The 16831-nt window shown below is 46.8% G+C and overlaps 1 protein-coding gene across 1 annotated transcript in view; it reads right to left on the bottom strand.

The window, feature by feature from the left end:
- Positions 1-16831, bottom strand: part of LOC121287633 (PDZ domain-containing protein GIPC3-like) — a 74156-nt gene that overhangs the window by 45763 nt on the left and 11562 nt on the right. Inside the window, exons 2-3 of the mRNA XM_041205566.1 lie at positions 15981-16166; positions 8863-9043 (exon numbers count right to left, since the gene is read on the bottom strand). Coding sequence (XP_041061500.1) covers positions 8863-9043; positions 15981-16166 — 367 coding nt within the window. The remainder of the gene's footprint in view (positions 1-8862; positions 9044-15980; positions 16167-16831) is intronic.

Below are 16831 nucleotides of genomic sequence, written 5' to 3'. Positions count from 1 at the left end.
CCCAAGTTTGCAGCACCAGGTTGTGCATGGTACAGCAAACCACCATGATCTGTGAGACTCTCTGGGGAGTGGTACTGGTACTGCAGTGCTCCACCAGATTGGCCCAGGCATCGGAACTACATCTTCAATATGCCAATGGTTTGCTCTATAAATGTTCATGTACCTTCCCTCAGCTGGAACTTGTGGCTGTTGGATGGGCATCATCACCGAGGAGCCTACCCTGAATATTGTGTAACTGCCATGGGTCTGTGATCTACTCAAGATGTAAGAGTCGTGGCAGCTTCCTTGGTATCTCCTACAAACCTGCATGGTCGCTGACCAGCTGCACATTGAGCGAGGGGAACCCTTTCCTGTTGATATGTTGGAGTGCATGTTGCCAGGGAGTTCTTGTGGCCGCATGAGTGCAGTCAATGGCACCCTGCAGCTGTGGGAATCCAGAAAATAGCAGCAAAGTCCAGTGCTCTGGCTAGCTTGATTTCTAGTAAAGTGCCCATATTTGTGGGCATTGGCAAAGAGGGCGTCCATCACTTGTACCTGGAAGCTAGAGAAATGCCACAGAGGTCCCCTGGGGAGCCATGGAAAGAGCCACTCGCATAGAAGTTAAGCACAGTGCTGACTTTGAGAACAACTGGCAAAGGATGTCCTCCCCATCCGTGCGGCTGCATCGACTCATAGAGAATGTGGCAGATGTGAGCCATCAGATCCCAGAATATGCGGAGGCATTGACGACACTCTGTCTCGTTCATCTGCAGAAAAGACAGGCTTCTCCTGTACACCCTCAGTCTTGAGAGGCGCCTATGCATAGCGCTTCTGTGATCCTCATCCTCTGTGTCTTTGCTGATCAGGGTGAAGTTCCTCCCTCTGGAGAGCCTGGCACCACTGAAGCACTCTTCTCTGCCTTTCCTCCTGCCTGTATGCAATGATGCAGGGAACATTAAATGCACCCTCCATCTTCCTGAAGGTTTCCTCTCTTCAGGGACATTGAAAGAAAGACATGCTGAGCATCAATCTCCAAAGGTTCTCTTTCTGATACTGACATGTGGGTGGCTGTGGGTTCAAGGGATTGGTTACAGTCTAGGCACCTATTAGCCAATCCAATCATGGCCATCGCAACAACCTCTCTCAGTGTCACAGGATGCTCCCTCCTCAACCCCAGCCCCATTTCAGTAGACCTACTACTATGAGATAGATTTGACCAGGTGCGTGGATTTGCTGCATTTGTTTGAGCTGATAAATTACTCATTCAGTGGACTCTTAAGGCTACATCCTTTGGAAAACACATGAGGGCACATGCTGTTTGAGGGGCTGAGATTCCTTTTGGGGGGCCAGGGTGTTCCCATCTCTGAACCTGGCAGCTGCAAAGTTCTGAGGTGGGGTTTCCAAGAGGCTTCTCCTGTTTGTCTGGGGGTCCACTTGATTTTGGAGTCATTATCGCACTGGGGAATTACCATGATTGCTACAAGGGGTTATTGCAGGGAGATTGATGATTGGAACGCATCGAAATTAATCTCGCATGCATGCGCTATTACAATGAAGGCTCTAGATTGCCTCCCAACCCCAGTAAAGCCCTTGTCCTCCAGCCCCTTTTCTTGCTTCTGTCTTGTCTCCCCCCACCCCCACCCCCCAGTCGAGCCCTGTAGCACATTACAACCCACCCCCGCCTTACAGCTGGTCTGGTATATGGACCCTTGCCTTGAAAGTGAAACGGTGGTGCCTGTGAAGCTGGTGCAGAGTCGGAGGTGCCACGAGTGTAAAGTAGGTTAAACAAACCTCGAAGTCACAAGTGAAACGCAGGTCGCCAGGTGCATGTCACTTATATACGGTTGTGAATCATGCCAGTCTAATTAGACGCCCCGGTGTGGCCTTTTCCAGAATGGGAGCGTGATTCCTCCACATGATGCCTTCGTAATGAGCATTCATGATATTCTAACGTATTCAGTTGGCGTTCTCGACATGGTGTGGTGGAAAAACCGTGGTGGGCGCCGCCACTGGGGACGGGAGCAGACGATCGCAACCCGTTGTTATGCCAATGGGAAACGGACTTTTTCCCTCTCCCGGTATTTTCCCCTCCCGTCCGCCATTACACCCACCGCGGGTGGAACCAGGAAATCCCAGCTCCTGTGTGTGGTGCCTGTGCAACGCTTCATCTTTCAGAGGGAGCTAATGGCATGTCTTCCTTCCTCAGTTGTAGGACTCGTACTGCAACATGTATTATAGTAACAGTCAAGTGTAGAAACATTACAAACGCAATAAAGGCGCTCTTCATTATGGCATAGAATCAGGTATAATGGAAACACCTGAAGACCCCAGTCCCTCATGGCTGCTACTTAATTTCAAAAGCTGACATAAAACAGCTGGTCAACCAGCGCATTTTCTGCTTTAAATATGCCAATTGTCAGAAATATCATCTTTACTTAAATCCACAACTTGCATTGGTTAAACAAGTGCAGGAAGTTAACGAGGGAAAAGGACATGTGATGGCACTGCAAGTCTTGTACGGAGAACAGTTTAAAAGATGTGACTGGCACAGAAAAGCTTTTACGTGAATTGCAGCTGTTCATAAATAAATCAAAAGCTGACAGTAATGAATAATGAAGCAGGTTTGTGATCTTTCTGTTACCAGTTAAAGCTGCATTTAGGATCTGAAGATTTTAAAACTAACAATAAGAACTATCATAAAATCAACACTGCAGCTGGGAGACTTCAAACGCCATTTTGAAGCAACCGTCCATATTAACCTGCAATTAAATCTTTATCAATCAGCAGCTAAACCTCTCGTTGCTCTATTTTTAATTAATACAAATTAAAATTTCAGGTGCCTAAGCGATCGCCTTTCAAGATATCAGGTTAGGATTTCAAATTTATGCAAATGCTTGTAGCTTAAATAGATCTGAAGAGGTGACAATCGGACTGCTGAACAGCTACTATAGAATGACAAAATATTTTATTCAGGAGAAGAAGGAGTACTCTCTAAATCATTAAAATCTATTAAATAAGAACAATTTAGTGTCACTGGGCAAGAAATGATCTTCAGTAAGCAGAGGATAAAGAATGAGAATGACATAACACCAGTCAGCAGTAGGACAACAATAATTTCTATTTACATAGGGCCTGGTAAAAGGCCCAAGGTGCTTCACATGGACCATTATAAAACAACATTTGACACTGAGCGACATAAGGAGATATTAGGGCAGATGACCAAAAGTTTGATCAAAGAGGTAGGTTTTAAGGAATCCATGTTCATGACATCTTTGTCAATCCCTCCTATGTCCCCACCTATCGCTGGCCTTCTATCCAGCGCCACCTGCCCCACCCCCCCTTAAATAGAAGAATAAATTTCATCTCGTTTCCACTTCTCTTCAGCTCTTAAGAAGGGTCTTATGGACTCGAAATGTTAACTTTGTTTTTTTCTCTCTCCACAGATGCTGTCAGACCTGCTGAGTTTTTCTAGCATTTTCTGTTTTTGTTTCAGATTTCCAGCATCTGCAGTATTTTGCTTTTATCTAGGTTTTAAGGAGTGTTTGCAAGGAAAGAGAACTAGAAAGTTGAAGAGATTTAACTTGTCCCAACACAGTCTGCCCAACTCGAGCAACGCTTTCACTTCCTAAACTTGATGTATTACCTCTGGAGTTCCACAAGGACTTGCCTTCAGTCCCATGCTTTTTTTTTAAATCTACGTGCTTTGGGCTAGATTTAATGTCAATCAATTAATTCCCTGTCCTCAGTGCTGCCATGGTTTCAAGGGCAAAGATCTCACTTCCAAGAGTTGCTGACCAATCAGAGTGCTGGCAGCTCTTCAAGGAATGAAACCGGACGGACCACCCGGCATCAACCTAGGCACCAGAAACAACAACGGCAAACTCAGCCCTGTCGACCCTGCAAAGTCCTCCTTACTAACATCTGGGGGCTAATGCCAAAATTTGGAGAACTGTCTCACAGGAAAGTCAAGCAACAGCCTGACAGTCATCCTCATAGAACACAGATAATGTCCCAGACACCACCATCGCCATCCCTGTGTTTGTCTTGTCCCACCGGCAGGACAGACCCAGCAGAGGTGGCGGCACAGTGATATACAGTCAGGAGGGAGTTGCCCTGGGAGTCCTCAACATTGACTCTGGACCCCATGAAGTCTCATGGCATCAGGTCAAACATGGGCAAGGAAACCTCCTGCTGATTACCACGTACCGCCCTCCCTCAGCTGATGAATCAGTGCTCCTCCATGTTGAACACCACTTGGAGGAAGCTCTGAGGGCGATAAGGGTGCAGAAAGTACTCTGGGTGGGGGATTTCAATGTCCATCAGCAAGAGTGGCTCCATAGCACCACTACTGATCAAGCTGGCCAATTCCTAAACGACATGACTGCTAGACTGGGTCTGCGGCAGGTGATGAGGGAACCAACAAGAGGGAAAAACATACCTGACTTCATCCTCACCACCTGCCTGCCGCAGATGCATCTGTCCATGACAGTATCGGTAGGAATGACCACTGAACAGTCCTTGTGGAGATGAAGTCCCACCTTCACACTGAAGATGCGCTCGATCGTGTTGTGTGGCACTACCACCATGCTAAATGGGATAGATTTTGAACAGGTCTGCAGATCTAGCAACTCAAGACTGGGCATCCATGAGGCACTGTGGGCCATCGGCAGCAGCAGAATTGTACTCAAACACAATTTGTAACCTCATGGCCCGGCATATCCCCCACTCTATCATTACCATCAAGCCAGGGGATCAGCTCTGGTTTAAGAGTGCAGGGGGGCATGCCAGGAGCAGCACCAGGCATACCTAAAAATGAGGTGTCAACCTGGTGAATCTATAACATAGGACTACTTCCACAGCATAGGCAACAAGTGATAGACAGAGCTAAGCGATCCCACAATCAACGGATCAGATCTAAGCTCTGCAGTCCTGCCACATCCAATCGTGAATGGTGGTGGAAAATTAAACAACTCACTAGAGGAGGAGGCTCCACAAATATCCCCACCCTCAATGATGGAGGGGCCCAGCACAGCAGTGCAAAAGATAAGGCTGAAGCATTCACTACAATCTTCAGCCAGAAGTGCCTAGTACGTGATCCATCTTGGCCTCCTCCAGAGGTCCCCAGCATCACAGATGCCAGTCTTCAGCCAATTCGATTCACTCCATGTGATATCAAGAAATGGCTGAAGGCACTGGATACTGCAAAGGCTATGGGTCCTGACAATATTTCGGAAATTGTATTGAAGACTTGTGCTCCAGAACTTGCTGCACCCCTAGCCAAGCTGTTCCAGTACAGCTACAACACTGGCATCTATCCAGCTACATGGAAAATTGCCCAGGTATGTCCTGTACACAAAAAGCAGAACAAATCCAACCCAGCCAATTACCGCCCCATCAGTCTACTCTTGATCATCAGTAAAATAATGGAAGGAGTCATCAATAGTGCTATTAAGCAGCACTTGCTTAGCAATAACCTTCTCACTGATGCCCAGTTTTGGTTCCGCCAGGGCCACTCAGCTCCTGACCTCATTACAGCCTTGGTTCAAACATGGACAAAAGAGCTGAACTCACGAGGTGAGGTGAGAATGACTGGCCTTGGCATCAAGGCTGCAGTTGAACAAGTGTGGCATCAAGGAACCCTAGCAAAACTGGAGTCAATGGGAATCAGGGGGGAAAACTCTGCTGGTTGGAGTCATACCTAGCACAAAGGAAGATGGTTGTGGTTGTTGGAGGTCAATCATCTCAGCTCCAGGACATCACTGCAGGAGTTCCTCAGGGTAGTGTCCTCGGCCCAACCATCTTCAGCTGCTTCATCAATGACCTTCCTTCCATTATAAGGTCAGAAGTGGGGATGTTCACTGATGATTGCACAATGTTCAGCACCATTTGCGACTCCTCAGATACTGAATCAGTCCATGTCCAAATTCAGCAAGACCTGGAAAATATCCAGATTTGGGCTGACAAGTGACAAATAACATTTGCCTCACACAAGTGTCTGGCAATGACCATCTCCTAGAGCGAATCCAACCATCGTTCCTTGATGTTCAATGGCATTACCATCACTGAATGTCCCACTATCAACATCCTGGGAGTTACCATTGACCAGAAACTGAACTGGACTAACCATATAAATACTGTGGCTACAAGAGCAGGTCAGAGGCTAGGAATCGTACAATGAGTGACTCACCTCCTGACTCCCCAAAGCCTGTCCACCATCTATAAGGCACAAGTCAGGAGTGTGATAGAATACTCCCTACTTGCCTGGATGAGTGCAGCTCCACCAACACTGAAGAAGCTTGACACCATCCAAGACAAAGCAGCACGCTTGATTGGCACCACATCCACAAACATTCACTCCCTCCACCACCGATGCACAGTAGCAGCAGTGTGTACCATCTACAAGATGCACTGTAGGAACTCACCAAGGCTCCTTCGACAGCACCTTCCAAACCTATGATCACTACTATCTAGAAGACAAGGGCAACAGATAGATGGGAACACCACCACCTGGAAGTTCCCCTCCAAGTCATTCACCATCCTGACTTGAAAATATATTGCCGTTCCTTCACTGTCACTGGATCAAATTCCTGGAACTCCCTCCCTAACAGCACTGTGGGTGTACCTACCTTCTCAAAGGTAACTAGGGATGGGCAATAAATGCTGGCCCAGCCAGTGAAGCCCACATCCCCTGAATGAATGAAAGAAAAAGCTCACAAGAGTTCGGATAGAGAGTAATATTGGACTCGAAACGTTAACTCTGTTTCTCTCTTTGCAGATGTTGCCAGACCTGTTGAGTTTTTCTCACATTTTATGTTTTTATTTGGGATTGGTTATGCAAATTCATCTTCTATAGGATGTCCCATCAAAATCCTCATTTGAGCCCTCCGCAATGGAACCTGTGTGTGACCTCACTCTCTGGTGAGCTGACCCCTGCCCTGGCTGCAGCCCACTTACGCCTAATGTCTCACCACATGCAGATCCTGCATCTAATCTATCCTCTAAGATACAGTGCATTGTCAGTATCTGAGCTGTAGATCTGAGTGTGAATCAAGTGATGGTGTTGTTTCTGCATCATTACTTCCTTCTTGGTGTTACTCCATGGCTGGCCAAGTTGTGTGAGCTGGTATCTGAAAGGGAAAGGTAAGATTAGCCATCCCAACAGTGGCCAATAGCATCTCCTCCATGAGGCTTAGGACATGCAGGTGTGCCTATCCCCTGTGGTTAGCTCCTGTTGCCTCCCAGTTGTGCACCACCTTGTCTTGCAAGAGGGAGGGAAGTGTATCAATGAGTGTGGTTCAATCCGTTTGGATGATGGAACTGCCATTTTTGAATAGCTGCAGTGTGTGCAAGCTGCAAGGTGTGGGTTTAAGGCTTTTAAGCAGTGCTAATGTGTGTAGGTGAGGTGAAGCATATGGACATTAGATATGAGATCTGATTGATAGAGATTGTTGGCCAGTGAGTCTTGGAGGTGTGGTGATTTAAACAGCGACTGAGATCACTGGTGCACATAGTAGGGTGTGGCATTTGAAGATGCATTCACTGATCTTGACCACTGTATGAAGTCATTGAACTTCTTGCAGCATTGTATCCAATCCCTCGGATCTTTACTTCTGGCATTAGCACCCATGGCTACCTGGTCCTCCTGTCTTTTGGTGTGTATCAGAAGGGCCTTCTGGTCCCCTGGAAATACAGGACACCTCTCCATCTTTCCACCTTCTTCAAAATGGCCTCCAGTGCAGCGTCTGAAAACCTTGGAGCCCACTCTCCTCAGTTGTGCTATTTGTCACTATTTCCCAGGTCAAATTCCCTTCAACCGCGAATCTCTGCATCAGCCCCAGCCTTTAAGCAGAGCAGGTTAGCTTTAAGTGGCGCTAACCAATCACAATATTGGTCCTCTGGATCCAAGTGGTGCATTTTGACAGTGATGAAGCAGAGGTCTCACTGCAGAAGATGCAGCAAAACGAGATTCTCCTATTTGGACTGAAGAATATCCTCCAGAGGAACCACAAATACCAGTTATTTGAAATGAAGTTGTTGGCTTATGTAACACAACCAGCCAGCTCTCTTGTACCTGGCCTAAATGAGGAATTTGCTGGTGTCAGAAGGAAGACAGAGGTTCTCAGTGTCGCTCATTCCTTGGGAGGCCAGTCAAGTAAGACACAAACCTAAGATGGGAACTGCCACATCTTCTAAGAGATATCACTTCAAGCATTGTACATGACCATTGCTTTTTGACATACAATCTTTCATTTTTTCATAGCAGCATGGAATACTTTCCTTGTAAGGCCAGAGGAGATAAACACTAGGATTGCCACGCTGGGAGTACTCCTCCAGTGATAGATGGCTTAATGGAGCCAGCTAGCAAAGGGAAGTTTTGCAATTTCCCCCAGTACACTGCACTCAGGTATATCAGCCTCACAAATTAAAATAAGTTATGAAGCAGCCATTTCCTATTCTACAGTGTCTGTTACGAGTGTATCATCTCCCACAAAAATAACAAGCCCTGATATCTGATATCATATCCACATTCTCTCCAACACAGCCAACAGGATCAGATTCACTGCTAAGCCACCAAGCAAACAAGACATTTATCTATTTGCTAATGTGGAGGAGCTGACCCTTTGTAAATAGTATAATAATGGACTTGTGCTGAAAGATCAGGGCAGCTTTAACCCTACTTGGAAATGGATGATGTTCTAAGAGGGATGAAGAAAAGTTAATAAATGTTACAATTGCAAAGGCATTTCTAAGTTATCCATTAATACATGTTGGATTGGTTCTAGGGGATAAGTCAAGAATGTAGCCTGAAAATAAATATTGCCTGATATGGAAAATGTTAATGATGCTTGATTTGAATGTGGGCTGGTTTGTTGACTGACTCACCAAAAGCCTTCCTTGGTTCCACTAACCCAAGTATGAATGGTTGACCTTTGGGCAAATCTTTCAACATCTTGGCAACTTCATAGTGTCGGCAACCTACTATAGTTTGATTGTTTATTCCTTCTATGTGGTCTCCGACGCACACAGTCTTGATTCTGTCGATGGTACTGCCTTCTTTTATCCTCTGTGAAATCAAAAGTTATTATTTAGTAAGAACAAAAGTAATTATCCATATGAAGGAAATTATTTTTTCACAATGATCTGTAAAGTTCATACAGGGGCACGGTTTATGCAATTTATGAAGTAACAGCAGAAGGAAATCATTAATCTGACTTTGCTGGCAATTAACCTCAAGAACTATTCCTTGACATGTGGAAGCAAACTTAAACCCAGAGATGACATGAAGGCTTTTCTTAATGATTGCTTAAAGCTCACAATGGAAATGGCTTCCAGCATTTTACAGTTTCATTCATTCGATCCAGTCCTAGGGAATTTGGTTATTCAATCTTTTGATTAATTTCCTACAGTAATGTTTTATCCATAAAACTATACTACAACACTTAACCAGAGCAATTTAGTCCCCAAAAGTGAATAACCTATAGTATGATAATCAAGTTGTACAAAATGGTGTCAACAGGATCCAGGGAAAGGAATAAGGTCAGAAGAGTACATAAAAATGTATGAGGATGTTTTTAAATACTGGAATCATCAACACTGCATTAAAATAATCTGGATCCATAGAAAACAGCAACACAGTATCACGTTTTCCAAGTTTTCTGGCTCTGTGTTAACAAAATTTATGAATACAAGTGTTCTGGCTTTAACTTAGCATGCATTGCTCATTAAAACCAGTTAACCAGTTGGAAGGTGTTATTAACACTTGTTCAATGCAATGCTTACTCACATAGAAAACACACAAATGTTAATAAGCTAATGATCACATCTGCTCTAACCAGCTGCACTTTAATTTTTAACAGTTGTATGTTTAAAGTGATGGGGCTCTGAGATGGGTTGTTATTTTTAGTGCCTTTTGGAGATTATTTTGCTGAGAGATTCAATACAAAACACTTCCTCCTTGTTCACTATCTCAGTTGTATACACTATTTGCTGTGCATGGTGGTGGTAGAACTGGTTGAAACAGGGTCGCGACCTGAATGCTTCTACCTTGGCCCCGTTCTGAATGCAAGCTGCCAACTTATCACAGGTTGTTTCAAAACAACAAACACCAACAGCCTATATATCCTGGCGGGTGTCGCTCCCCCTGATATAAGAAGAACGGTAGCCAGCAAGAAAGAGCAACTCCGTCAAACATCAGATGAGAGGCACCCTCTACATGGTCAGACACCTACACCCAGCCGCCTAAAGTCAAGGAAGAGCTTCATGAACAGTGTTCCATTACAATCAACCCCATCTGAAGCCCACATCTCCTTGTAGAAAGACTGGCTCGCCAGTCTCGAACAACCCCCAGCGATGGAAATTCTACCGGATGAAAGCCTTCCCCCAGGAGCTAATTGCAACTGGGCAACCTGGAAGTGCCTTAACAGACTTAGGACTGGTGTAGCTCGTTCAAAGGTGTCGCTAAGCAAATGGGGATATACAACCTGCCCATCAACTTGTGAATGTGGAACTAAGCCACAGACTATGCAACATCTCCTGCAATGCCTATCGCTAGAGGAACCCTGCACTGTTGCAGATCTTGTCCAATTCAACAACAAGGCGCAAAAATGTGTCCAGTTCTGGCTGAGCCATGCATAGACTGGGTAAGAAGACTATCCCAGTCAAAATCCATTTGTTCAATTTGTTCAGCTGTGGAGAGATTGGACACCGGCATTTGAAAGATGCTTCTCTTCCAATCTATTCAATGAACAGCTATTTATTTATAGCTATACCTGTGGTAAATAAGATTAGGCAAAACTACTGAAATTTGCAAATATAGTGAAAATGTATTTAATGCAAATATAATCAGCTCTACAGTATGGCATACCTCAGATGCTCTTTAGATTCTATTGGTATAGGGCAGGCCAGATTAGTAATGTCACAGGTTAACTGATAGTGCCCAGGATGTGACTTGACCTGGCGAGGAGGGGGAGGTTGGATCCAAAGTGGGTGGCACCAGCTCTGCCACTCCCCTGCTGCCAGCCAATTAACAGCTGGCAGGTGGGCTGGTGGGGGGGGGCGGGGCAATCATTCACCAGCCTGAGGCAAAGACTGAGGCAAAGGCTCAGCTGATGTGGTCAGTTGTGCTGGCGCCATCTTTAAAGGGCCACGAAAGCCGGAGCACTGCAATACACCAGCTCCGCAGCAGCGTGTGATCTCCTGGCCCAGCAGATGCTGGACGCTGAGTGTGAGGTGCACGAAGATCTAGCGGAGATTCCAGAGTGCACTCTTATTTGGACAGTGGAGGAGTCCGCCCAGGCCAGGAGTACTGTCATTTCCGTTTCATCTGTGTTGAGGCCTCCTCCATCAAGACCCCACATGCAGCAGACCAGTCAGTAGGTGCTAGTGATGCTCGCAGACCTGCTTACCATCGCCCTGTCCATGGGCTCAAGGGAGCAGTGGCAAGTCAAGAGGTGGGTGTGGGGCCTGGATTCTCCACCAGGTCCTTCTCAGCTCAGCAGGGAGGTATGAATGTGCCTCGTGAAGGAGGAGGAGCAACAGGGCACTTCTACTGTGGACCAGGAGCCCCTCTGCCAATGACACCAGCACCTCAAGTTGCTATGATGACAAAGCAGGTTCCTGCACCTGTCCAGGAGACCCTCAGCATGCCAGGGCCTGCCAAACCTTAGGCAGCCAGAAGATACCTGCCAAGGTCATCCCAGGCCAGAGGACAACAAGGTCATGATCCTGCCTCCACTTCATTGGCCATGAAAGGGGGAAGCTACATAGGAGCATACAGAAGAGAATTAAGAAACAGAATTAACAGTTGTTGCATTTCAGCATCACAGGTGAATAGGTAGGTATGCTCTTATAGCCTCTGCCTGATTATGTTTGTGATAAAGGTGTTATTTGTTTTCTGGAAATTTCCATCTATTGTTGGAGGCCCTCTGGCAGCACAGGAGGACCATGGCCCTGCCCCAAGGGCTGGTTGGGAGCAGCCATGGTGCGTGTAGTTATCTGCATGTTGGATCGTTCAGAAGCACTAGGTGGCAGTGGTTAATCGAGCCTGCGCTTAGAGCTGAGGTGGATGGCAAAATGCCCGTTGAATGTGGACCCATAAATGGTTGGATGGCTGGATATGGGAAGGATCATCCAAATCGAGTGTAAATGACCATCTCCTGTGCCTCCCTTGCACCTGCGCCTTGGAATGCTCCATGCAGCTCCTCATGCCTTTCCACATGTGGCAACTGGTCGCCACTTTCTTCATCCTCCTCCTCACCTGAGGATGCCTTGTGCTCCACTAATTCATCAGCGCCAGGTTATGTAACGTGCAGCAGACCACCACATCCTGGGAGATCCTCGCTGAGGCAAGTTGGACAATCCAGGCACCTGAAATCTCATCTTGAGTCAACCGGTGGTCTGCTCGATGGTGGCTCAGGTCACCATCTGGTTCACATTGTATCATTCCTTTGCCTCCATCCTAGGGTTCTTCACTGGTGAGAGCAGCCATCTCTTCAGTGCCTATCCTTGGTCGGCAAGAATCCATCCGTAAAGGCTTCCGGGTTAGTGAAAATCTGTGACACTCGGGAGTACCTCAGCGTGTCACCATTGTGGCTGCTCACAGGGCCTACAGGATCTGCTCAGACTGGTTGCAGGCCAATTGCATGTTGATGGAATGGTATCCCTTCCTGATGAAGGCCTCTGGAGAGCCTTTGGGATCATTGACAGTCAAAGGCATGCAGTCTTTGAGATCCGAGTTTTACCCGTTGGCTGCAATGTCGGGCTTTCATGCCATATCATCCATTCCTCGCCTTATTAAATATGCACGCACGGTAAACACACTGTATCGCAGGAGGGTGGCCTCTGATTCGCCTGCCCCACTGTGAGTTCACCACTTCCTTACTCCAGGCGCATATTTAAAGTAGAGCCGTGCGCAGCGTTCTCAATATCTGCAGCCCAGGACTGCTCCACTGAGGACATGGCCCCAAAAACCAAAAAGGTGGCAGCCCCCAAATTCAGTGATGCCTCACTGGTATGCCTTTAGGAAGCAGTTGAGGCCTGCCACAATGTCCTCTACCACCACCCTGTCCACAGGAGGTCCAGCAAACTCAGCAACCCGGCTTGGGAGGCGATGGATGTGCCAACGCTGCACACAAGGGGCTGTATTTTGCCGTCGGTGAGCAGGGGGTGGGGTCCACTCGCCGACGTGAGATGACATCAGGCAAAACCCCCGCCGTCACCGCACTCCATTTAAATATTCAGGAAGGCGGGGGGACAGCAAAACCAGCTGCGGGCCTGCCAACCTGTCAATGGCCAATTGAGGCCACTGACAGGATCATTGAAACAATTAAAGGACCTGCCCGTCCAACCTTAAGGTTAGCGGGTCGGCCAGGAGCTTCGGCGGCAACTAGAGAAAACATGAAACCTCATCCACTGGCGGAATGAGGCTTCATGTAGGGTTTTAAAAATTTTAATAAAGTTTTAGTGTAATTTATGAACATGTCCCATCTCGCGTGACATTGTCACATGAGGGGAACATGTTAAGGATTTTTATTTTTCTATTTTTAATGTTTTTAAAATTGTCAGTGATCGCCCTGAGGCTGCACTTAGCCTCAGACAGGTGTGTGCTTTATCGTGTGCATGTGTGAAAGAGCGCACTCTCGTTTTTGGGGAATCCCCCCCCCCGCCCGCACAGGGAGGGCATAGCGCGTCCCACCGGGCATCACGCTGGGTGGGCCTTAATAGGCCCGCTCACATTAAATGGCGGCAAGACCCGCTTCTCCAGCGGGGATCAGCTCCCCACCCGCCGGAGATTGGGTGAGGCCCACCCACCCTACAGGCAGAAAGTTCTGCCCAAAGGGTCAGACACCCACTGCAGAAAGAGGATGAATTATCTCATCCGAGATGCCAGGTTAAGACAACTATCTCATCACTATAAACTCACACGCTCACAAGCCCATCACTCATTCACTCAAATCTCACCCACTGCCAGCTCAAGGAACATCACCACTCACTCTCACACACACACCCTCACATCTCCATCGAGGCTTATCTCCTCCGGAGATCGTACCCTCATCCCATCCATAGCTCCCCTCACCACCTACACATGCCAGGCATTCTTATCATTCGCCCTAGCCTGTGTCTTGCTCATGCTCTCGCCATCTATCCTTCTGCAGGACAAGATCACACACAATCACAGGGAGAGCTCCCAGTCCCGGGGATGGAGTGCCGGAACTCAACGTCTTCTCTCAGTTTGAAAACTGAGTCTTTGAGTTGGCCGGAGAGGACGTGGACTGTCGGTGAGGTTGGCAGCAACATCCACATGAGGATCCTGCACCAGCTCATCCCTCAGAGGACCATTCCGTGAGTGCACTGTGCTGTTTTAGAGTCACCTGCAATGCACTAATTCTCTCCACTTTATTTCATAGGAACCTCAGCCAAGTACCCAATGGCCTAACCAGCCAGGGCCCTGCTGCCCCTTGGTCTTGAGGGTTTTGGTCCTGCCTTTGGCGAGCCTGGTGTCTCCGACGCAATTTCCTCCCCCCTCTCTCCTGCCTGTGTGTGATTATGCGGCAGCAAGAAACCCAGGCTCCATCTTCCTGACAGTCTCCCCTCTGCAGTATCAATGAGAAACAGGCATGAGTCACCATAACGTGTCGGCTGCAATGGTAGGTTTTTATGCCTTGTCATCCGCTTCTCACCTCATTACATATGCACACCCGGGACACACACTGTATCGCTGGTGGGCAGCACCCTACTCCTGTCAACGACTAATCACTGAACGTGGGTTCAATGGTGGCTTTGTTCTAGTGTCAGAAACTAATCACCTGAAAAGATTTGCCATGAGCACTGCATGATGCAACATAGACGAGTGAACCTCAGAGGCACAAGTGAAGTACAGGTCACCAGGTGCACATCACTTATATACCTTCGTCTAACTGGACGCCGACATGCGCTGTTGATCCAGCTTGGGAGGATGATTCAGGAGAGCAGCCCTTATAAATTTTTTAAATTTGTCCATGGGATGGGGGCGTCACTCGCTAGGCTGGTGGTTATTGCCCACCCCTAATTGCCCTTGAGAAGGTGGTGACGAGTTGCCTTCTTGAGCCACTGCTGTCCGTGTGATGAAGGTACAGTTGATGAAGATACTGTTGGGATGCGAATGTATCAAAATGATGTTCCTGATGTGCCGTGTCAGGAAACACAGCCCGCCATTGACCAGCCGGAGAGGATGATCCCATATTGCTTTCATGGTGCTGGTAAACTGATTTTTCCAATCTCACGATATTGTCCACTCCCACCCGCCGTGACACCTGCCACAGGCTGGGCTGGAAAATCCCACTCGATAGAATTCCTGCAAAAGCTGCCACTGCTGCAAACATTTCTGCTTCTCCCACTCAACACAAAGATGAGGGCTCCTAGGTCAGCCTCCACATAGTGGTCCATTTTTGCCACTTGTCATCATGAATGATACCCTGGTGTTCTCTGGGAAAGAAGTGCCAAACCGGGCAAACCTCATCATATTCCCACCTTGCAACTGTGTTTGCTTTGAATTGTGTTTGAAACAACTACTCACAGAATCAGCCGTGTCAATCTTCATCGGGTTTCCTTTCATTTCACATAGGTCTTCATTCCTGAATCCAGGCTGACAAGCATCCGAAATTGCTTTGAAGTTTAATAATACTGAAGCAACTATTTGTTGCTGTACACTAACACCTTTCTTTAAACGACCGCATCCCTTTAAATTGGACTTGCCAACAATACTCCACACTAGGCCAACTTGTACCAACCTTCAGCAGAAAACCCTCTCTTGCATGGGCACAATTCCAGTTTGAGTTGTTTTAAGTTTCTTACTCATTTTGCTTGGTTTTTATCAAACCTTAGGGGGGACTTTTATAATTACGACTGTAATCCTGTTTACCTACTTCATTCCTGACATCGTTCCAACCACCCCCACCTCCCCCAGCACCTAATTCATTGAGCCATACTTGAAGGACAGTGTCCACGACCTGTACTTCTGGTACCTTAATGAAGGCATAGCCTGTTCCATTGTCCGTGATAGTCAGACCAAGAGCATCCTCTGATTTTGTCACCTCCACTTCCTTCATTTGTCCTCTTACATGGGCAAAGATAAAGTCCTCCAGTCCAATCTGGCCTCCCAGTAATTTCTGCATGTCGACTTTGTGAGTATTTAATGTGCAGAAGAGAATCTGCTGAGACAAAAGAAGGAAATACTTAAAATATGTCATAAACACTGTGGAACTATGAAGCAAGATCATTGTTCATTAGAAAGTAAAAGGTTTGCGCTCCAGCTGTGACCTTTATAAAATAACATGGGGCACGTGAATACTTACCCAATCAGACCGAGCCGGATAGTTACCACTGTTTTTATAATTATTTTCTTCAAAAAATACACAAACTTCCTAACTTTCCCTTCCTAACAGCACTGTGGATGTACCTACATCACACGGACTGCAATGGCTCAAGAAGGCGGCTCACCCCCATGAAGGGCAATTAGGGATAGGCAACAAATGCTGACCTAGCCAGTGATGCCCACCCCCTGTAAAAGAATGAACAAAATAGCTTGAAAATAAATATGAAAGTATTGTTTATGGTACAAGTTGCAATAAGGACGTTAAAAGAATAGTATTACATTACCAACTAAATAATTCCACAGTGAATACTATCGTTTATGAGTCACATTTGAGCAGCCAGGTGGTTAATATTGCTTCAGACATAACAGGAATTCTTACTATATTACATAGTTTTATTGTGAGGTTATTTATCATATAACCATTCCCATTTTTCTAATACAAAAACAAAAATACCTGGAAAAACTCAGCGGGTCTGGCAGCATCTGCGGAGAGGAACATAG

This window comes from Carcharodon carcharias, chromosome 14 (assembly GCF_017639515.1).
Source record: "Carcharodon carcharias isolate sCarCar2 chromosome 14, sCarCar2.pri, whole genome shotgun sequence".
NCBI classification, from domain to species: domain Eukaryota; kingdom Metazoa; phylum Chordata; class Chondrichthyes; order Lamniformes; family Lamnidae; genus Carcharodon; species Carcharodon carcharias.
This window is presented reverse-complemented; position numbering and strand designations above follow the sequence as displayed.